The sequence below is a fragment of the Sapajus apella genome, unplaced genomic scaffold (assembly GCF_009761245.1).
Source record: "Sapajus apella isolate SASKATOON/1434 unplaced genomic scaffold, GSC_monkey_1.0 scaffold113, whole genome shotgun sequence".
Taxonomy (NCBI): Eukaryota; Metazoa; Chordata; class Mammalia; order Primates; family Cebidae; genus Sapajus; species Sapajus apella.
Window position 1 is genome coordinate 5,687,990 of NW_022437053.1, and position 22,169 is coordinate 5,710,158.

General features: G+C 44.4%; 1 protein-coding gene across 5 annotated transcripts in view; it reads right to left on the reverse strand.

Annotated features, from left to right (window-relative positions):
- The window catches only part of TUBGCP5 (tubulin gamma complex associated protein 5), a 40,369-nt gene that overhangs the window by 547 nt on the left and 17,653 nt on the right, over positions 1–22,169 (reverse strand). For 3 of the 5 annotated variants that reach the window (XM_032259995.1, XM_032259993.1, XM_032259998.1), the window contains 12 exons: positions 20,169–20,371; positions 18,365–18,480; positions 16,566–16,834; positions 10,313–10,511; positions 8,730–8,918; positions 7,522–7,704; positions 5,478–5,562; positions 5,257–5,377; positions 4,571–4,749; positions 2,310–2,435; positions 995–1,083; positions 482–582 (listed from right to left, as the gene is read on the reverse strand). In XM_032259995.1, the coding sequence (XP_032115886.1) occupies positions 482–582; positions 995–1,083; positions 2,310–2,435; positions 4,571–4,749; positions 5,257–5,377; positions 5,478–5,562; positions 7,522–7,704; positions 8,730–8,918; positions 10,313–10,511; positions 16,566–16,834; positions 18,365–18,480; positions 20,169–20,371 (1,860 nt within the window). The remainder of the gene's footprint in view (positions 1–481; positions 583–994; positions 1,084–2,309; positions 2,436–4,570; positions 4,750–5,256; positions 5,378–5,477; positions 5,563–7,521; positions 7,705–8,729; positions 8,919–10,312; positions 10,512–16,565; positions 16,835–18,364; positions 18,481–20,168; positions 20,372–22,169) is intronic. The other 2 variants (XM_032259994.1, XM_032259997.1) reach the window with 2 other exon arrangements.

A 22,169-nucleotide genomic window follows, 5' to 3' on the forward strand; every position in this document is an offset into this window, starting at 1 on the left:
TTTGTCATATTGTCCAGGATGGTCCCAAACTCCTGACCTCAATGATTTGGTTGGCCTCCCAAAGTGCTGGGATTATAGTCATGAGCCATGGCGCCAGGCCAGGAGCATTACATACCTAAAAAAACTTTTAAAAAGTCTAGATTTGAAAAGGAATAGTTACAAAAGCTACACGATAGTGAAGTGCGACAGAAACCTATTTTGCCATGGACTTTATTTAATGGGAGTTTTAGAAATCTGTTATAATGAATGGTATACTAGAAAGTAAGATCCTCAGGCTTACAATTACTACATTTGATATTCACTCACCTCACTGCAATGCTTAAAAAGCAATTCAAGGCATGGCACAACTGCTAAGGGACTTTTTGGTTTTGAAAATGGTGAGAAATTCTAATTCTTCATGGGATCAGTAACAAAACAATAACACATACACTTAGTTACAAGAAAATACAAAAGAAGAAATATTTTAACATGATATACTCACAATGGGGAAAGGATCCTCTACACACGGCTTTGTTTAAAATGGTTACAAGAAACATATGGCAGTTTTTAAAATCAGACTCCATTTTCTCTATAGATTCCATTCTAGGAATAAAAGTAAATTTCAAGTAAGTAAGTGGGTTGGGGTTTATAGGTAGGCTAAGAGAAGGGGTTTCTTCATATTGGTCAAGCTGGTCTGGAACTCCTGAACTCAGGTGATCCGCCTGCCTCGGCGTCCCAAAGTGCTGGGATTACAGGCATGAGCCACCGCGCCCAGCCAAGATTTAGGATTTTAAATAATTAAACCAAAAAACATTTGAAATTAGTCCACAGATATATTGAAAAAGACCGGGTCTTGCTATGTTGCCCAGGCTGGTCTTAAGCTCCTGGGCTCAAGCAATCTTCCCCTCTCAGCCTCCTGAGTAGCTGGGAAAACCCATCTCTAAAAAAAAAAAGAAAAAAAAAAGCCGAAGCTGAAATGGTTACAGTGCAGATGCTTCAGAAGTCACAGACTTACCGCCAAGCGCCCAGGCCCGCCTGCCAACCATCTGCAAACATGAGAGCCAAGTTCAACACCTTCATGATGGCTTCCTTCACGAAGCTGACCTGGAGACCAAAGTCGCAGAATACAAACTGTGTAACGAGGTTTGGACACTGATACCAACACTTTTACCTATTTTAAATGAATCGCAGAAAAAGCTCATCACCACAGTGACTACCTTCTATGCATATGGAACTTCTATGTTCTAGGCTCTGAACCACGCCCATTTGGGACTTAAGGCCCGTGCATTTACTGAATGTAAGGTACAGGTGGTATCAGCAGTAGTCAAATCAAAAGAAGAAACTATTAAGACGTTTCGTGAGATGGCCATGTACATTCACCAATGAAACCAGGACAAGTAGTTCCAACGGTTTTCACATTACTGAATTCTTTTTTTTTTTGAGACGGAGTTTCGCTCCTGTTACCCAGGCTGGAGTGCAATGGCGCGATCTCGGCTCACCGCAACCTCCGCCTCCTGGGTTCAGGCAATTCTCCTGCCTCAGCCTCCTGAGTAGCTGGGATTACAGGCACACACCACCATGCCCAGCTGAGTTTTTGTATTTTTAGTAGAGACAGGGTTTCACCATGTTGACCAGGATGGTCTCGATCTCTCGACCTCGTGATCCACCCGCCTCGGCCTCCCACAGTGCTGGGATTACAGGCTTGAGCCACCGCGCCCAGCCTACACATTACTGAATTCTTTAAGTGGACATGCTATTACTCTACAACTGCAGACACAACTTTCCAATTGAATCCAAGAGTAACGCAGCGTGAGTGTTGACTACCACAGTTCTCAGGTTGCTCTTAGATACCATTTCTACTGACAGGGCACTCCTCCTCTGGCTTATCTTTAAGAGACTGGGTCTTTCCCTGTTACCTAAGCTGGAGTGCAGAGTGCAGTGGTGTGATCATAGTTCACTGCAGCCTCGAACTCCTGGCCTCAAACAATGCTCCCACCACAGCTTCTTAAGCGGCTGGGCCTCCAGCTGTGCACTACCATGTCTGCTAATCTTTTTAATTTTTTTGTAAAGACAGTCTTGCTATGTTTCCCAGGCTGGTCTTGAACTCTTGGCCTCATAAGACTCACCCACCTCAGTTTTCCAAACTGCTGGGATTATAGGCGTGAGCCAGTGTGGCCGGCCTGGGACATTCGCTTGTAACCTCATTTGATCTGGTTCTTCCTTAAAGAATACTCTACAGGACAAAAGCTTAATAATCATAAAATCCCAAAGCAGGCAGACAGCCTCGTTCACCCGGCAGTGACCACATCTGCAGGACACAGCTCATGTACCTTTTCTCTCAGCAGACACCGGTCATGGATGGTGGACAGGTACCTGTAGTGAATTTTAATCAACTGATCTAAATCCTTGGCTTCCTCGACTTGATGTTGAAACTCCAGGCCCGTACTGTGTAGAATCTTGGAAGAGAAAGATAAGAAGCTTAGTCAGCAGCTTCCTTTGAGAACTTGTGTGCTGCCCACAAATCTTTTCACTAAGCTCTTCTACTCCTCTCCAATTCTTCCTCCAATAATCGCATCTATAAAGTTTCACCCAGCACTGTTCTTCGAAGGCTGGCTGGATACTTTGTGTCCTGACCCTGAGAGGACAGCAGCAGCAGCCACTTGCACAGTGAATGAACGAATGCCGAGCTCTGGGCTAACAGACCTTCTGGTAGGAAGGCACAAGTACATTAAACTGTATATAAGATACACTGATTCAAAAAAAAATTAAACGTTACACTTTTATACAAATAATTACAGTGAATTTATGTTTCTTAAGTTCCATTTTTCATGCTTCATCTTTCTCTAAAATGAATAAAAGTATACTTCAAATAAAAAACAAACTAAGAGGCCGGGCGCAGTGGCTCAAGCCTGTAATCCCAGCACCTTGGGAGGCCGAGGCGGGTGGATCACGAGGTCAAGAGATCGAGACCATCCTGGTCAACATGGCGAAACCCCGTCTCTACTAAAAATACAAAAAATTAGCTGGGCATGGTGGCGCGTGCCTGTAATCCCAGCTACTCAGGAGGCTGAGGCAGGAGAATTGCCTGAACCCGGGAGGCGGAGGTTGCGGTGAGCCGAGATCGTGCCATTGCACTCCAGCCTGGGTAACATGAGTGAAACTCCGTCTCAAAAAAAAAAAAAAAAAAGAAAAAAAAAAAAAGCAAGAAAAAACTTAAACTCTTATCATTTACTCTTAACAATTAGGGGCTTAATGAAGGCCAGCCTTGTGAAGGCCAGTAACGCAGTCAGGGGAAGCAGGGACCCCCTTTGACATAGCCTTCCCGTCCAAAACAGGCTTCAGAGGCTCACTTCATCCAAGCAAGAAGGGTTTCAGAACTCACAGACCAGAACAGGCATAAACAACAACTGAAACCCCAAATGCACGCTGTCTTCTAATAACACTGCTCCTGTTCCAATTTCTGAACTCTACTTTCAGAACTTCCTCTAGAACTGGCTTTTAGATGTATCAGAAGAGCAGTTTCATTTACTTTGCAGTGAATTATTAATTGTTTTTAAGAAAAAATGTTTAAGGCTGGGTGCGGTGGCTCATGCCTGTAATCCCAGCACTTTGGGAGGCCAAGGCGGGCAGATCACAAGGTCAAAATTTCAACATCAGCCTGGCCAAGATGGTGAAACCCTGTCTCTACTAAAAACACAAAAATTGGCCGGGCGCGGTGGCTCACGCCTGTCATCCCAGCACTTTGGGAGGTCGAGGCGGGTGGATCACGAGGTCAAGAGATTGAGACCATCCTGGTCAACATGGTGAAACGCCATCTCTACTAAAAATACAAAAAATGAGCTGGGCATAGTGGTGCGTGCCTGTAATCCCAGCTACTCAGGAGGCTGAGGCAGGAGAATTGCCTGAACCCGGGAGGCGGAGGTTGCGGTGAGCCGAGATCGCGCCATTGCACTCCAGCCTGGGCAACAAGAGCGAAACTCCGTCTCAAAAAAAAAACACAAAAGTTAGCTGGGTGTGATGGCACGTGCCTATAATCCCAGCTACTCGGGAAGGTGAGGCAGGAACCTGCTTAAACCCAGGAGTTGGAGGTTGCAGTGAGCTGAGATCATGCTACTGCACTCCAGCCTGGGCGACAGAGTAAGACTCCGTTTCAAAAAAAAAAAAAAAAGAAAAAGAAAAAGAAAAAAGAAATAAAATATATAACCTGGCTGCATCTTCCTCCCACACACAATGGCCTGTGAATCTGGGGTATTAAACACTGGAGCCATCTTTTTAGGGACAGCTGTCATCAGTAATGAAACCTAAAGGCCTATGTGGCACATTGCAAAGGCAATTCCAAGAGAGGAGCTGTGGCTGTGCCTGTCCCCAGGGTGACGGGATAGGAGGGACAGCAGCCTCTGGATACACACATGCCAGTATATTTACAAAAACCTTCCTCGTACCGCCATGTTATTTTATGGTTAAATTTGCCACATGTCCCGTTTTCACGGTCTGTAGGTATTTTGTATTTATAAAGATATGATAAGTAACTCTCTATGAACAACTGTATAGATAAGGCGATAGAACTGAAGCAGATGGGAGAGGCACAAACCCTGGTCATGATGTAGTTGTGCAAGCTGTTCACGAAATGCATGAGCTTCACTCTTAAGAGAAACATGCGATGAATCTGCTGTCTCACTGGTTCTTTCTGTGGTCCGAACTGAGTGACTGTGTTTTGTTCATGTACAACGCCTTCTTTAGGTTGTGGTTTTTCAGCAGTACTAACCAGTTCTACAGAAGATTGGAAGAGCAAAGTAGAGAGAAAGATCATCAACTCAAACCCCACTGCACCATGAAGCCTGGCAGAAACTGAGGGATGCAGCCCTGGCACCACAGAAAGCACTGGCAGGGGTGGCAGACACTGAACCTCAGTGCCTCTGGAAGGTGCAGTGGAAAAATTTCCCTCTATCACTTTTCTTACTACTGTCATGAAACATGACGAACTCTCATTAATGTGTCATTTCAAATTTTTGCATAACACAAGAAAATTTATTGTGGTCAAATTCCTAATCAAGTTGTTGCATTTCAGATCAACTGTGCATACAACTTCCTGATCTTTCTTTCAGGTATTTGACGTCCGTAAAACTACTGCTAGAATATGCACCATGCTGGCATTTGTGTACACACTGAAGATGATCAACAACCACCATCCCCATATGCTTCCCTTTCCCACCAACCTGTTTTATTAGGACTAAAATTAAATTAAATTACAATGTATCTGCGGAAAACAAATCTTACCACCAAAAAGTAAAACATCCAGGCTATATTTTGCCCACTTTATTTGCAATAAGAGAAGAAACACTTGATTATAAATTTTTTGACATTCCAAACTTATAACAATGTCCACAGGCCATGGGACCTATGAAATAAAAACAAAATTAGAATAGAAAGTAACCAATTACTTGCGTGTTTTACTTTTTGTAGGAAACACTGTTCATACAAAGAATATCAAGATATACCTTGTAGCTGAGGGTCAGACCATCTAAGATATGAACAGGTAGTTTCTTCTTGGCTGTGTCAACATTTTCAAAAGATATAGATAGACTAAAAAAAGAAATTTGTTTTAGTTTGTGAAAGCATTATGTCATACAAAAATGCTCTTTTAAAATAGTATTATTTACATAATATTCCCCCCAAAATACTGCATTTCATAAAAGAAATGCACACATTCCAACACATGTATCTTTTCTGACACATATTCCAGAACAGAAATTTGAATGTAGAAATAATGAAGAGGGGGAAAGCTTTTAAATAATGCGTTTAGTTATGGAAGAGACACTTAACAATGGCAGTGATTAAAAAAGGATGAAGCCGGGTAAGACAGTTAACTTCAGGCCATGGCAGCATTGCTTCAGCAGCCCCATCAGGACGGGGTGGAGTCTGCTTCTACACCAGAGGTGTTGTGCACGGCTTCATCCACAAGTTCCTGAGACAGGTTTGAATGTGACTCTTAGAGGAAAGCAAGCAACTAACACGAACATGAAAATGTCCACGTGACAGGAACTATTATGTGTCCTTAGCTCATTTAATCCTCAAAATAGTCTCATCAGTGGTTCCTGAGAAATAATGTCCTCTTACACAGTCAGAGGCACTAAGGGGGGATGCCCGGATGCACATGAAGGTTTAAAGTGGGGAGTTAACTTCCATACCAGAGCTGTCAGAGGGCAGTGTGTGCATATGAACTGCTGATCCATGACACAAGCTCTAGTCAGAAGTTCTAGCTCTTAATGGCCTGACATGTACGCACTGACTCAGTGCTCGGTGGGCATCTACCAAATACGAATACTAAGTTAGGGGCTGCACTAAGCAGGCATAGAAAGCCTCTCGTCCCTGCAGGGACTCCCAGCCCAGTGCAGCACATGAAGACACGGGGATGTAGGAGTGAGCAGGCCTCTGCCAGGACCAACAACTGGAGAGCATGTCACAGGAAGGTGGGAGGACAGCACTGGCAGACACCAGAAATATTCTGAAATCCCTGAAATGTGAAGTGAGACAGGAGAACATGGTGTACATGTGCAAGTCATGAGGCTGGGACAATGGAGCCAGACAGTAGTCTTCTCCCTCCTGAGACAAAGTGTAGTCCATCTGTTAGCAGGCACCCACGGGGAGCCTGGGCATGAGTGGTGGAAGTCGCTGCTGGTGCTCTGAGGTCACTATGGTGAGGGTCAAGTCCGTTTTGGTGGAAAGGAGTGAGGCTGAGAGACAGAGATGCCATTGGGGAGCTCTGAGACAGTCCTGAGAGCTCAGGGGACTTTTCTAGGAAGCAGGACTGATACACCTGGTGATGTGTGGGAGCTCAGAGAGACAGAGGAAGCACTGACTCCAAGCATGTGAAGGGTGCCATCAGACCCTGACAAGGTGGACGGTGGCATCTTTTTTATTTTTATGTGGGGACGCAATTCCACTATGTTGTCCAGGCTGGTTGTAAACTCCTGAGCTCAAGCAATCCTCCCACCTCGGACTCCCAAAGTGCTAGGATTACAGGTGTGAGCCACTGCACTTGGCCATATGGTAGCATCTCAATGTCTTCTCTTGTTTAGTGGGACAGTCACTTAGCTAGCCTCTGCCTCAAATTTTCTTTTCTTTTCCATCGAGTCTCATTCTTGTTGCCCAGGCTGGAGTGCAGTGGTGCAATCTCAGCAACCTCTGCCTCCCGGGTTCAAGCGATTCTCCTGCTTCAGCCCCCCAAGTAGCTGGGATTACAGGTACTTGCCACCATGCCCAGCTAATTTTTGTATTTTTAGTAGAGATGGGGTTTCATCATGTTGGCTAGACTGGTCTCAAAATCCTGACCTCAGGTGATCCACCACCTATGCCTCCCAAAGTGCTGGGATTACAGGTGTGAGCCACCACGCCTGGCCTCAATTTTCTAGTATGTAAAATAATATTAGTAAAACTCATAGGAATGCTTCAAGGAAAAACAATATATGTAATTTGTAGAAGACTTACTGGCACATAGTTCATTTTATACTAATTCAAACAAAGGTGGCTTCCATATTTTACCGTGAACTATCTTCAGGATAACGCTGTCCTACGGCTTCCTGGAGTTGGACATTAAGAAAAGAGACATTCTGCCAGGTTTCCTTTTCTCTTATTTTATCAAAAATTGATGTGTAGAAGTCATACATAGTATCTCCTCCTTCCATTAAGAAAAAATTCCTCATGGCTTGCAAGTATTCTACCAACCTGAATGGAGAGGACATGAGTGACACAAAGATCTCTGACATTTGTAAGGCAGGATTCAGGATCAATACCAGGGTTTGTACTCTACTGTTTTTAGTGAAACAAGTTTACAGTCTACCTTTACTAAAATTAGAAATATTAACACCTCTTAAGACCTGTTTCAAGAATAAAAACAGCCTAGGTTTTTCTTTCATCATCAGAAGGTGATCTTCTATAACATTATAGAAAATTGGGCAGTCACAGAAATGTAACAAAAAAAATCCAAATCCCATGATTCATGGTGGATTTCTACCATTAATATTCCTAGTTCCTACCATATTACATATCCCACTTTTAACTGCCATAATTTTTACGAACTTTCCAAAGTTCGCACATGGGTGTATATATGCCATACTTATGGATATGCCATAGTTTAAAGAACTCGTCATCTATCACTAAGTAATTCTGTGCTTTTCATTCTGGTAACAAACTTTGTAACATTTTCCTACAAGCTTTTCCCATATTTCTTTTGGGAAAGATCCTCAGAAATAACCAATTAAGTTTCACAACATAGTTAAGAAAATATTGGCCGGGCGCGGTGGCTCAAGCCTGTAATCCCAGCACTTTGGGAGGCCGAGGCGGGTGGATCACGAGGTCAAGAGATCGAGACCATCCTGGTCAACATGGTGAAACCCCGTCTCTACTGAAAATACAAAAAATTAGCTGGGCATGGTGGCGCGTGCCTGTAATCCCAGCGACTCAGGAGGCTGAGGCAGGAGAATTGCCTGAACCCAGGAGGCGGAGGTTGCGATGAGCCGAGATCGCACCATTGTACTCCAGCCTGGGTAACAAGAGCGAAACTCCGTCTCAAAAAAAAAAAAAAAAGAAAATATTGATGGTCAATTGATTTCTCCTAAAAAACCGTTTACTGCATATCCATTTCCTAGTCTAATAAAAATGGAATTGAAATGTAGGTTTTAAAATAATCTCAACTGCTCTTCAAGTACAATCATCTATTTACTACTTCCAAAATCAAATTACTCTTTTACCTGTAATCTTTTTTTAGAGTTTGCATGAGATTTCCACAGCAATCCAGATACTGCTTATCAATATGAGGATAGAGGCAGGATCTCAGCGTTAATTCAAAGGTCTGGCATGTCACAGATTCTGATGATCTATCCACACATACATCATCACCAGCAAACTTCTCATGAAAGTCGCTCTGCTCCAAATACATCCTTCAAGATAAAAATGTGAGTCTTCTTTTTATGAGTGGCTGTCAACAAAATTCTCTTAAAACCCCAAATTCCCATTTTTACCTTTAGTCCTGAAGTTACCAACTATTACAGAAAGAGAAAAATCTTTCTCCCCAAAATATCCTATGAGAGAACCAGTCTCCTGAAGTTGCCACTTCCCTACGGTCAGGTACTAGAGCCAATCTTTCTAGTGATTAGGGGTGCACGTAGCAAATGCTGGCCATTAGACAACCCAAAACTGTGTGGGTAATAATGGGTTATACTATTGGGATAAGTGCCTAAAAGCAGCTTAAGCCCAGGACCTATGGCAATGGGGACCCTGACTCAATGGATGTCCAGGGCCCGCCCACTCATGGCCCAGAGTTTCAGCACATCCTGGGTAAATGATGACACTTCCAGGGGCCCGAGGGCACAGACACAAGGTCTACCACATGGTGGCCGGGCCAAGTCAGCAGACTTTTACAAATGACATAGAATCCAAACTATACACCTGAAATAGGGGAGCACATTTTGTATTCTGCTCATTATAAAAGACAGGCAGGGCCAAGTCTGCAGACTTTTACAAATGACATAGAATCCAAACTATACACCTGAAATCGGGGAGCACATTTTGTATTCTGCTCATTATAAAAGACAGGCAGGGCATGGTGGCTCATGCCGATAATCTCAGCACTTTGGGAGGCCAAGGTGGGTATATCACCTGAAGGCAGGAGTTTGAGACCAGCCTGGTCAACATGATGAAACCCTGAAAATACAAAAATTTAGCCAGGCATGGTGGTGCACGTCTGCAGTCCAGATACTTGGGAGGCTAAGACATGAGAACTGCTTAACCTGTGAGGCGGAGGTTGCAGTGAGCCAAGACCACACCACTGCACTCCATCCTGGGAGACACAGAGGCTCTGTCTCAAAAACAAAACAAGGCTGGGCGTGGTGGCTCACGCCTGCAATCCCAGCACTTTTGGAGGCCGAGGCCATTGGATCACAAGGTCAGGAGATCGAGACCATCCTGGCCAACATGGTGAAACACTGTGTCTACTAAAATACAAACAGAATTAGCTGGGTGTGGTGGCGCACGTGTCCCAGCTACTCGAGAGGCTGAGGCAGGAGAATTGTTTGAACCCAGGAGGCAGAGGTTGCAGTGAGCCAAGATCGCACGACTGCACTCCAGCTCTGGTGACAGAACAAGACTGTGTCTCAAAAACAAAAAAAAAGAAGGAAAAAACAAAACAAAACAAAATATAACAAAACAAAAGGATAGCCTCCAAGTGTTTTGTTTGTGGCCCTGGAAAGCCCGACCTTCCAGAAATAAACAGTTACCAAACATTGCACAGATTATGCCATTTCAATCACTGACAATCCTGCAGGTGTGTTATCACCTTGCAAAGTTAATGGCAAGCAGTGGATCGTGAACATCATCCAGTTCAAGATGCCTTTCAGCAATGGACTGCATCTTAATTAGGTTCTCTTTGGTTGCCTGTTGCTCAGTGAGAACATGTGGAGTGGAATCTTCTCCGTGTCGAAGCCGTGACTGTACAGATTCCAGAAAGAGAGTGTATAAGCTTTTTCTTTCTGCATCTGAAACATAAAGAAATATGTAATGTGAACTATGCTCTGTTTAATCATATTAAGTAACATTTTTCGAGACGGAGTTTTGCTCTTGCCGCCCAGGCTGGAGTGCAATGGCACGATCTCAGCTCACTGCAACCTCTGCCTCTCGGGTTCAAGCAATTCTCCTGCCTCAGTCTCCCAAAGTGCTGGGATTACAGGAGTGTGCCACCACGCCAGGCTAATTTTGTATTTTTTTTTTTTTTAGTAGAGACAGGGTTTCACCATGTTGGTCAGGCTGGTCTCAAACTCTTGGCCTCAAGTGATCCACCTGCCTCAGCTTCCCAAAGTCTAGGATTACAGATGTGAACCACGACGCTTGGCCCAAGAAATATTAAATTAGCCAGGCGTGGTGACATGAACCTGTGGTCCCAGCTACTTGGGAGGCTGGGGCATGAGATTACTTGAGCAAGTTTGGGAGGTAAAACTTGCGAAGGTTGCAGTGAGACCAGATCATGCCACTGCACTCCAGTTCAGTTTGGGCAATGGGAATGAAACCTGTCTCAAAAAAAAAAAGGAGAAATATTAAATAATATCATTCTAATTCAGCCTGCTATTTTCCCTTTGCTCTAGGAGGGTTAATCCCTATTTCTTTACTTTTACCTTTACAGTGTAGCAAAACTAAACATTTTTAGATCCTCTGTTAAACAACTGCAATGTTCATAGAATCACAACATATAAGCTATGTTTTTTCCGAACATAGTAAAATTCTAGTCAGAATACTTCAAAGTTATTACCATATTGTACAACACTATGATAACACTGATAGGAGTCATAGTCTCACTGGAAAAAACACTTCTGACAGTGGCTCTGGAAAGCTCATTACATAAGAAGTAAATACTCCACAAAATGAAAATAAGTATTGCATCTATTTATTTCAAGTAGATATAATAATATAATTAATATAACATTGAGATGATTGAGATGCATAAATAAGGCTACATCTATCTTCCAAGCCGCTTTAGTGAGTCGATGAAACTATTTTCTTTTAGAGACAGAGCACTGCTATGCCGCCAGGCTGAAGTGCAGCGGCACGATCTCCGTTCACAGCAACCTCTGTCTCCCTGGTTCAAGCAGTTCTCCTGCCTCAGCCTCCTGATAGTGGGGATTACAGGCACGCACCACCACGCCCAGCTAATTTCTGTACTTTTAGTAGTGACGGGGTTTCACCATGTTGGCCAGGATGGTCTTGATCTCCTGACTTCGTGATCCATCCACCTCGGCCTCCCAAAGTGCTGGGATTACAGGATAAAACTTCATTTTCTTGAAATCTGTGATCGAGTCAGAACTGCTCATCAACAAATTCTTAACAGCCATGGTTCATGGTCCTCAAGGGTTAAACGCTGCACTGCATTAAGAAATGACAGAGAGGCTGGCCGTGATGGCTCACACCTGTAATCCCAGTCCTTTGGGAGGCTGATGCAGGTGGATCACCTGAGGTCAGGAGTTCAAGACCAGGTTGGCCAACGTGGTGAAATCCTGTCTCTACTAAAAATACAAAAATTAGCCAGGAGTGGTGGCCTCAAGTCCCAACTACTTGGGAATCTGAGGCATGAGAATCACTTGAACCCGGGAGGTAGAGGTTGCAGATCATGCCACGGCACTCCAGCCCAGGCAACAGAATGAGACTCAGTCTCAAAAAAAAAAAAAAATCCAGAGGAAGTGATGCCTACAAGGCAGCTGCCTGGGGACACTCCTACCCCTACTGCAAGAGAGGACCAAGACAACAAATCAACAGTTAAGATCTAACTGGGGTTGAAAGGAGAGTGCTGGGCTGCAGTGGAGGAGTGTGACACACTGTTGGTGACTGAGGTACAGGAGGGCAGTGTGGAGGCTTCCAGCCTCTGCAGCCCCGTCTTCCCTTTGCAGATTAGGCTGGTCTGGAGTCAAGAAGGACTTCCTATTGTTGGGTAAGGGAAGCAGAAGAAACCCACCAGCCCCCACAAACACCTACGGTCCTTACTATAAGAGGATTCCACAGTACCCACGAGCTCTGAGCCCAGTTTGGAGAGCTGCTGGGAATGCACGCAGCTGCCTTGCCCCGGGTTAGGAGCACAAGATGTCTTTGCCACCCCCTCTCTGAGCCAAGCTGCTGCAGCACGGCACCACCTCAAGACCAGGATCACCTCTGGAGCACGCCCTCCTCTGGGCCAGTAGCCACTGCACCTCTTCTGCACTCCAGCCACAGGGGTGGCTGAATACCACAATCCCAGCTGTGTGGAGCCTGGGCCCAGCATCAGCTGAGATTCTGGTCCTGCACAGCAGGAAAACCACCCCCTGCCACTGCACTGTCTGGCAGCCCTGACAGACTGAACCCACCCTTGAATTGAGCTGGCCAAACTGCTGTGCCACCTCCAGAGTGTGGGAACACCCTGAGCTTTCTACCAGCTGACAAGCCTCTAGGCTGGTGGAGCAGCTACAGAGCTGTGCTCAGGAACTGAAAAACAGCCCCATAGCACCGATCCCTTACAGACAGGCCTGTGGCCTACCCAGTGACCCTGGCCAGCATTCAGCATCTGAGAAACAGCCATAGAGGCTGCCCTGGCAGGCATGCACCTAGGCTTCTTGAGCGGTTTTGCGCTGCATTCTTGGCTTGAGAAGAAACCCCACAGGCAGTGCCTGGAAGTCACGGCCCCAGGCCAGCTGAGCAGCCATAGGCCTGCATACTGGGCCTGCCAAACAGCCCTGTGGTCTGCCCTTGGTGGGCATGTCTCTAACCCAGCAAAGCAGCTTGGCACCCGTATCCCAAACCTGAGAAAGAGCCTTAAAGTCCACCCCAGTAAACACACCCCCAACTCAGCCAAGTAGCCTTCTACCTATATGCTGGGACTAAGAAGCAGGCTCATGGGTTGCCACTGGCAAATACATATCTAGGCCTGCCAACAAGCCATGTGACCATGTCCCAGGCCTGAGAAAGAGACCCCTGGACTGTCCAGGCAGACATGCATCCCGGCTAGCCAAGCAGCTGTGTACCCACATCCTGGGCCTGAGAAACAGCCTTGTAGGCCAGCCCCAGCAAACATAGTCCCAGGAGAGCTGAGAAGCGTGTGCTCATGTTTGAGGCTTGAAAAATGACTCTGTAGACTGTCCTCATGGAGCCCCCAGGCCTGCCAACTCGTCTTGTGCACATATCCCAGGCCTGTGAAATAGCCCCTTGGGCTATTGCTGGCAGGCAGGTATGCCTATAGGCTGGCCAAGCAACCACATGCTCATGTTCCTGGCCAGAGTAACAGCCTGTGGTTCCAACCCGGCCAAACCAATGTGTACGTGCACATACCCCTAACCTGAGAAACAGTCCAGTAAGACCACCCCAGCAAAGCCAGGCTACTGTTTTTTTGTTTTGAGACAGTATTGCTCTGCTGCCCAGGCTGGGGCATAGTGGCATCATTTGGGTCACTGCAACCTCTGCCTTCTGGGTTCCAGTGACTCTCATGCCTCAGCCTCCCAAGTAGCTGGGATTACAGGCATGTGCCACCACATCCAGCTAATTTTTATATTTTTGGTAGAGACAGGGTTTTGGCATATTGGCCAGGGTGGTCTCAAACTCCTGACCTCAAGTGATCCACCTGCCTTGGCCTCCCAAAGTGCTGGGATTACAGGCGTGAGCCATCACACCTGGCCAGTTGTGCCACTGTTGCTGCAAACTCCCTCAGTGTAGGTCACTGAGGTACTTGGAAACATCACTGAAGTGGATTATAACTGTAGAAAGTACATGGAGGCTGCGCTGCTGCATTCATCCAGAACCAAGGCCAATGCATTTCACTGAACTGACACTCCAAGACCCATTCATAGGAATAATTCTTTCCCTACAAAACGTACTCCATAAAACTGGAAAAGGTGACTTTCCCACCAGATGTGTAGAAATCAATGTAGAATACATCAAACATGAAAAGGCAAAAAAAAAATGACACCTCCCAAGGAAAACAGTAACTCTCCAGTAAGAGACTACAATAAGGAAATACAGGAAATGTCAGAAAAATAATTCAGAATTAAAAAGGAAACTCAGTGAGACACAAGAATACAAGTAAACATGCAATAAAATCAGGAAAAGAATGTTTTGAATGAGAAGTTCAACAAAAATAGGTATTTAACAAACAAGTAAATTTTACAGTGAAAGAATTCAACGAATGAGGCCAGGTGCGGTGGCTGATGCTTCTAATCCCAGCACTTTGGGAGGCCAAGACGGGCGGATCACCTGAGGTCAGGAGTTCAGATCAGTCTGGCTAACATGGTGAAATCCCGTCTCTACTAAAAACACAGAAAATTAACTGGGCGTGGTGGTGGGTGTCTGTAACCCCAACTACTCAGGAGGCTGAGGCAGGAGAATCACTTGAGCCAGGGAGGCAGAGCTTGCAGTGAGCCAAGATCATACCACTGCACTCCAGCCTGGGTGATGGGAGTGAAACCCTGTCTCGAAAAAAAAAAAGAAAATAAAAAGGCAAAAGATCCGAAGAGACATTTCTCCAAAGAAGTCATACAAATGGCCAATGAATAGATGAGAAAATGCACAGCATCACTAATTACTAGGGAAAATGCAAGTCAAACCACAATGAGGTAACATTTCAGCCCAGTCAAGATGGCTATTTATCACAAAGACAAAAAATAACAAACACTGGTGAGGATGTGGAGAAAAGGGAGCTCTGACACAACGTTGATGGGAATATAAACTAGTGCAGACACTATGGAGAACAGTTTGAAGGTTCCTCAAAAAAATACAAAGAGAACTACTATCTGATATAGCAATCCCACTGGTGGGCATTTACCCAAAGGAAAGGAATCAGGATAACAAAGAGACATCTGCATCCCCATGTTTACTGCAGCACTATTCACACAGCCAAGATATGGAATCGCCCTCGGTGTCCAACAACAGATGAATGGGTAAAGAAATTGTGTACACACACACACTCAGAACTCAGAGATAAAAAAGAATGAATCCTGTTGTTTGCGGCAACATTGATGGAAATGGTGAACATTATGTGAAGTGAAATAAGCCAGGAACAGGAAGTTAAACACTGCATGTTTTCACTTATGTGTGGTAGCTAAAAAATGTTTATCTCATGTTAGTAAAAAGTAGAACAGGATACGAGATGCTGGATTTTGTAGGTGAAGGAAGGAAGATATTTGTTAAAGGATACAAATGGCTAGCTGGAAAGAATAAGTTTTAGTGTTCTGTATCACTATGGGATGACTACAGTTAATAATATAGAGCTGCATACAGCTAAGAGGAGGATACTGAATGTTCCCAACATAAAGGAGTGGTCAATGTTTGAGGTGCTGGAAATGCTAATTATCCTGAACTACTACATAAATGTATCAAAAACCCCATGTACTCCACGAATATGTACAACTATGGTGTCAGTTTATAAAAACAATAAAAGAAGGCCGGGCGCGGTGGCTCAAGCCTGTAATCCCAGCACTTTGGGAGGCCGAGGTGGGTGGATCACAAGGTCAAGAGATCAAGACCATCCTGGTCAACATGGTGAAACCCTGTCTCTACTAAAACTACAAAAAATTAGCTGGGCATGGTGGTGCGTGCCTGTAATCCCAGCTACTCAGGAGGCTGAGGCAGGAGAATTGCCTGAACCCAGGAGGCGGAGGTTGCGGTGAGCCGAGATCGCGCCATTGCACTCCAGCCTGGGTAACAAGAGCGAAACTCCGTCTCAAAACAAACAAACAAACAAATAAACAAACAAACAAACAAACAAAAAAAACAATAAAAGAAAACAAATGGCAGGGAATTATTTTTTAAAATTCCAGTCCTAAGGAATCTGGAGTGAGGAAAATGAATGTGGAACTTATTGTCACTGCCTTTTTAAACACAGCCCTAAGAGTTTTCAATAAGACGATCTTTTTTAAAAATCAAGGGCAGCATGATTATTAATTCAATCACGATTGATAATTACCACTGAAATAAGAGGGTGTGATGACTTACAAACTACAAAATAATCAGGTATCAGGATGACAAGAGGGAGTAGGGTCAGGTGTCCCAACACCGAGGAAGACACAGGAACACGGAACAGGTACCTCTGGCTGCGGCCTGGCAGGTGGTGCTCTCTGCACACTGCAGGTTCTTCAGCAGCTGCATGGACTTGCCAGCCATTATGATCTGCTTCAGGACCGGTTTGAGGAATGACACCATGGTGTGCTGCCTGCTGGAGGGCCCCTGGTCACTGCCGGAACTCGCACTCGCATTATCATTCATTTTTTCTTCACTTTCTGTCTTTTCTGACACGCTGTATAACGTGTAAGTTGCATACCAGAAGTCTCTGTGATTAACTGGAACATTTTTGTTTCTAAAGAGATTCAAAATAATTTTAAACTTTAACTTCTCTTCCTTAAAAGCAGTATACTTGCTCTAGTTTGTTGTCCAGACATTATAAAACATAATTTTTTTTTTTTTTTTTTTTGAGGCGGAGTTTCGCTCGTTACCCAGGCTGGAGTGCAATGGCGCCATCTCGGCTCACCGCAACCTCCGCCTCCTGGGTTCAGGCAATTCTCCTGCCTCAGCCTCCTGAGTAGCTGGGACTACAGGCACGCACCACCATGCCCAGCTAATTTTTTGTATTTTTAGTAGAGACGGGGTTCCACCATGTTGACCAGGATGGTCTCGATCTCTTGACCTCGTGATCCACCCGCCTTGGCCTCCCAAAGTGCTGGGATTACAGGCTTGAGCCACCGCGCTGGCCAACATAATATTAATTATTAGTAAACTGCAACAATCTTTAGGCAAATGGGGCAGTTTTAATCTGATCTAAGTCTAAAGACAAAAGCGAACAAGTACTTTGAACAGTATAGGTAAAATTTAAGTAAGTAGAAACAGTTTCCTGAATTGGAATTATTTAAAATACGACTAATTTGGCACTCTTTAGAAGTAGAGTAAAAGTTTTTCCCATATACCATCCCTGTGAAACTAATTTGCAGACTTCTCTACCATTTTCCCTACCAAGATTCTTAACTGGACTACTTTTAACAATAAAATGATGGTCAATCATCACCCTATAAGAACAGTCAGAGTCCCATTTTTCACAGAAATTCTCATGTGAGACTGATGAATCAGGACACAGTGACAGACAAGAGACTACGTTGAAGGGAGGTCATTTCACTTATGTGAGCATTGCATACATATTGCTACGCTTCCAGAACACTAGGGACTTAAAGTTACCCTTCCTGATGCAGTCAATGGATAGCTATCAATAGAAACCACACATCTAAGGCTAAATACACCACACCATTTAAATTTGGGTTAAAAGAGTACGAATAGCTCTACATTATAGTTTATATGATTCTGTTCAGAAAAATTAAGTAACTGAAGGGAATTGTCATAAATGGATTAAGTTTTCCTTAATTATTTTACTAAATATTATATTAAGGTATTGGTTGAATTCATTCACTTCAGAGAACAGTAAAAAAATTATAGTAAGGTAAAAGAAATGAGTAGCTAATTCTGAGCAATAAATGTATTAGAGGCACATTCTATAGTATTTCTGTATCTCTTTACTGATATTTTACACTGGAAATAGTGGAAACCATCTGATACCACCTAAACTCATTTTATGGGAAGCAGTGTATACTAGCTAGCCATAAATACACTATCATCCAAAAATACAATTTGCTTAAAAGTTGTGAACTGACAAAACCTGGACAATAATTGGCTGGTATTACTGACATCTTCCATAAAAATGAAATAGAACTAGCCTACGATGACAACTTTTGTGATGTGGACTGTACTTTCTTAGTACCGTTTGTAATTAAAGATTTGACTTTCACGGGGAACAAACTGGTGACGCCAGCCCCCAGCGACCTTGTGCTCTGCTGCAGCTCACCTCTGGATGATGAACTCCCTGGCGCCATCCCACAGGTGCCCATGCACGATCCACTCATCCACTGTCTGCAGGTAAGGCCGCACCGTTTCCACCCAGAGAGAGAACAGGAGGGAGACCTGAGGCAGAGATTGTGCACAGTCAGCTATCAGGGCTCCCTGGCCACTAGAACAGAAGGAGGTTTAAACATTTCTGAAATGCCTTGAAATTTAAAAAATCCAAAAACATATACTATAAAATCCTTATTAAAAACTCAACTAAGCATGGAAGGATCATACTGATCATATTGTTTGCAGTCCAGATTGGGAAACTTGAGTGTGAAAATGACACAGAGGCAGGTGTGACCTGAGACAGCCCTGGAAGGTGAGCAAGGTGTCCCTATCTAAATCGTACTACTAGCAAGATGTCTATTAAGAGTGAGGAAATTACTTAATTCCGGTAACTCTCGGAGAATAAAAATGGCAGTGCTGAGAGAAAAATCAATCTCTTTTATATTGAAATGCAGTATTAAATTGGTGAGAAAAAACGTTATACAAACAAACTGGAAAATATACCTAATATACATACCCAAATAAAACTGTAGCTTTCTAAATTACAGCCTCTAGGTAGATCTTTTAATCTATATGTTGTTTGAGGAAGGGTCTTGCTCTGTCACCCAAGCTGAAGTACAGTGGTGCAAACATGGCTCGCTGGAGCCTCGACCTTCCACACTCACACAATCTTCCTGCCTCAGCCTCTCGAGCACCTGGGATCACAGGCATGGCCACTACTCCACAGCTCGCTATTTTTTGAGACAGAGTGTCGCTCTATCACCCAGGCTGGAGTGTAGTGGCATGATCTCAGCTCACTGCAGCCTCCTGGGTTCAAGTGATTCTCCTGTCTCAGCCTCCCGAGTAGCTGGGACTATAGGTGTTCACCACCATACTCGGCTAATTTTGGTATTTTTTGTAGAGACTGGGTTTCACCATGTTGGCCAGACTGGTCTCAAATTCCTGGCATCAGCACACCTGGCTACTGTTAAAATTTTCTGTAGAGACAGGGTCTCAGTATGCTGCCCAGGCTGGTCTCAAATTCCTGGGCTCAAGTGATCCTCTCACCTCAGACTCCTAAGTAGCTGGGACTACAGGCGTGAGCCACCATGTCTGGCGTAGATTTGTATTTTTTACATACAATATAAAATATATAACATAAAATTTATCATCTTACCTATTTGTTTTTTAAATTGTAATTTATTTTTTTAAAGACAGGGTCTCTCTATATTGGCCAGGCAAGTCTCAAACTCCTGGGCTTAAGCAGTCCTCCCTTGGCCTCCCAAAGTGTTGGGATTATAGGCATGAGCCGCTGTGCCCCACCCTCAACATTTTTAAGTACATTCACATTGTTGTGACAAATCTCCAGAACGTTTTCATGTCGTATAATTGAAACTCTGTACCCATTAAATAACAGCTCCCTATTCCCCAGTCCTTGGTAACCACATTCCACTTTGTTTCTGTGAATGTGACCACTTCAGATACTTCACGTAACAGACTTAGTTTTATATAAGAAAGCATTATTGTAAATATCTATACACATCAGCTAGGTATTTCTCACATGTTGCTTTGCCCTTGCCTCATCCTTCTGAGGGTCTTGGCAATTAGAACTGAAGAGTTAGTTTCCTACGGCCTCAAATTTGGAAGTTGATTTGAAAACTCTGAACTGTCTGACGAGTCACCATTTGAGTATCATTGAACACAGAACCATGACCAGCTGTCTCCCACCCCTCTGCTGTGGAGAACAGAGTCACACTTCAGGCAGAAGTCTCACATACGGTTTGCTCAGAGGCCTCTCCAACATTGTCGTATTCGAGAATGGCCTTGTACAGGGTGTTGAGCAGGTGGGAGGCCCGGACGACGTTTCGAGTATCAGGTGGAACTTCTGCTACTCCGGTACTGAACACTCTGTGCAGAACCTTGAGCTGAGCCAATCGAGGTGACAACTTGTCCACCACTATTGCAAGAGTTATTGTAGCATCTGCAAATATCAACAAATCAACTCAATAGCAAGGAAAAATACGTGCATCTAAAATGTGACATAAATGCTGGCAAATCATCAGGTTTAAGGACAGGCAGGGGAAAATGAAGGATGGTGGATTTTGATCTCACATCACAGGGACCTAACTTCCCTAAGGAAGAACTCCTGCAAGTCATGGAGAAAAAGATAACTCAGCAGAAAAATAATATACAAAGGAACTGACAGTTCACAGAAAAGGAAAGATGAGTGGTTCTAAAACACACAGAAAGTCACGCTACCTTACTTATAATAAAAGAATGCAAATTAAAATTATACAAGGTAAAACAGAACACCTCCTCATGGGCCAATGTTAGTGCGGGAGGCTCTGCCTACAGAGGGCTGCACAAGCTCCTGTGAGGCGATGGCACAGCTGGCACCTCAACATGGAAGTCACCATGTGGACCCAGACATGTGATAAAACGGCTTGGAACTACACAAGAAAATACTACACCCACCCCTGCTCAAAGCAAGTTCCTGCAACACTGGTAAACTGTGTCAGGTCTGCAGCTTGGCTAATGGGCCGTGCCAGTGTCAGTCTCCCAGTTTTGATCATGTACTGCAACTATGTGAGGTTTTGCCACCGGGGGAAGCAAAGTAATGGGAACACAGAACCTCTCTGTATTATTTTCTGTGGTAATTCAAACTAAAAGTTAAGGGTAAAAAGCTACATGGGTTACCATTTTACATCTGCCATAATGGTGAGGATCAAAATGTCTAACAACACACAGATGTCAAGGGTGTGAGGAAACAGGTATTCATCTACATGGCTAACAAAAATATACATTTGTTTACGTGTACCTCCCCATAAAGTAAAGTGGCAAAACTCAGCAAAATCACACATGGCAATTCCATTTATAAGAACCTACCCTACATGGTCGGGTGTGGTATAATCCCAGCTCATGCCTGTAATACCAGAATTTTGGGAAGCTAAGGTGGGCAGATCACCTGAGGCCAGGAGTTCAAGAGCAGCCTGGTCAACATGGTGAAACCCTGCCTCTATTAAAAATACAAAAAATTAGCCGGGTGTGGTGGCATGTGCCTGTAGTCCCAGCTACTCAGGAGGCTGAGGCAGGACAATTGCTTGAACCCAGGAGGCAAAGGTTGCAGTGAGCCGAGATCACACCACTGCACTCCAGCCTGGGCAACAGAGCGAGACTCTGTCTCAGAAAAACAACAAATAAAAAACCAAGAAGCTCTTCATATTTTTATACTATTATCCTCCAAATTTAAATTAGAAATATTTGAAGAGAGTAGAGTAATGACTGTTAGGTATGGGTATATGTATACGCATTGCTTGTGTGTGCTGAACTCTATCTGGAAGGATGTCTAAGAAGCCGAGGACCTGGCTGTCTCTGGGGAGGGGAACCCACTGGCTGGGGAAGTGGTGCAGGAAGACTAATTTAGATTTTTCTGTGTAAATCCTCTGTAGTTTTTTGATTTTGAGAGATATGAATGGGTTAAAAATACAAATTTAATTAAAAAATGGGCCGGGCGCGGTGGCTCAAGCCTGTAATCCCAGCACTTTGGGAGACCAAGGTGGGTGGATCACGAGGTCAAGAGATCGAGACCATCCTGGTCAACATGGCGAAACCCCGTCTCTACAAAAAAAACAAAAAATTAGCTGGGCATGGTGGTGCGTGCCTGTAATCCCAGCTACTCGGGAGGCTGAGACAGGAGAATTGCCTGAACCCAGGCTGGAGTGCAATGGCGCCATCTCGGCTCACCGCAACCTCCGCCTCCTGGGTTCAGGCAATTCTCC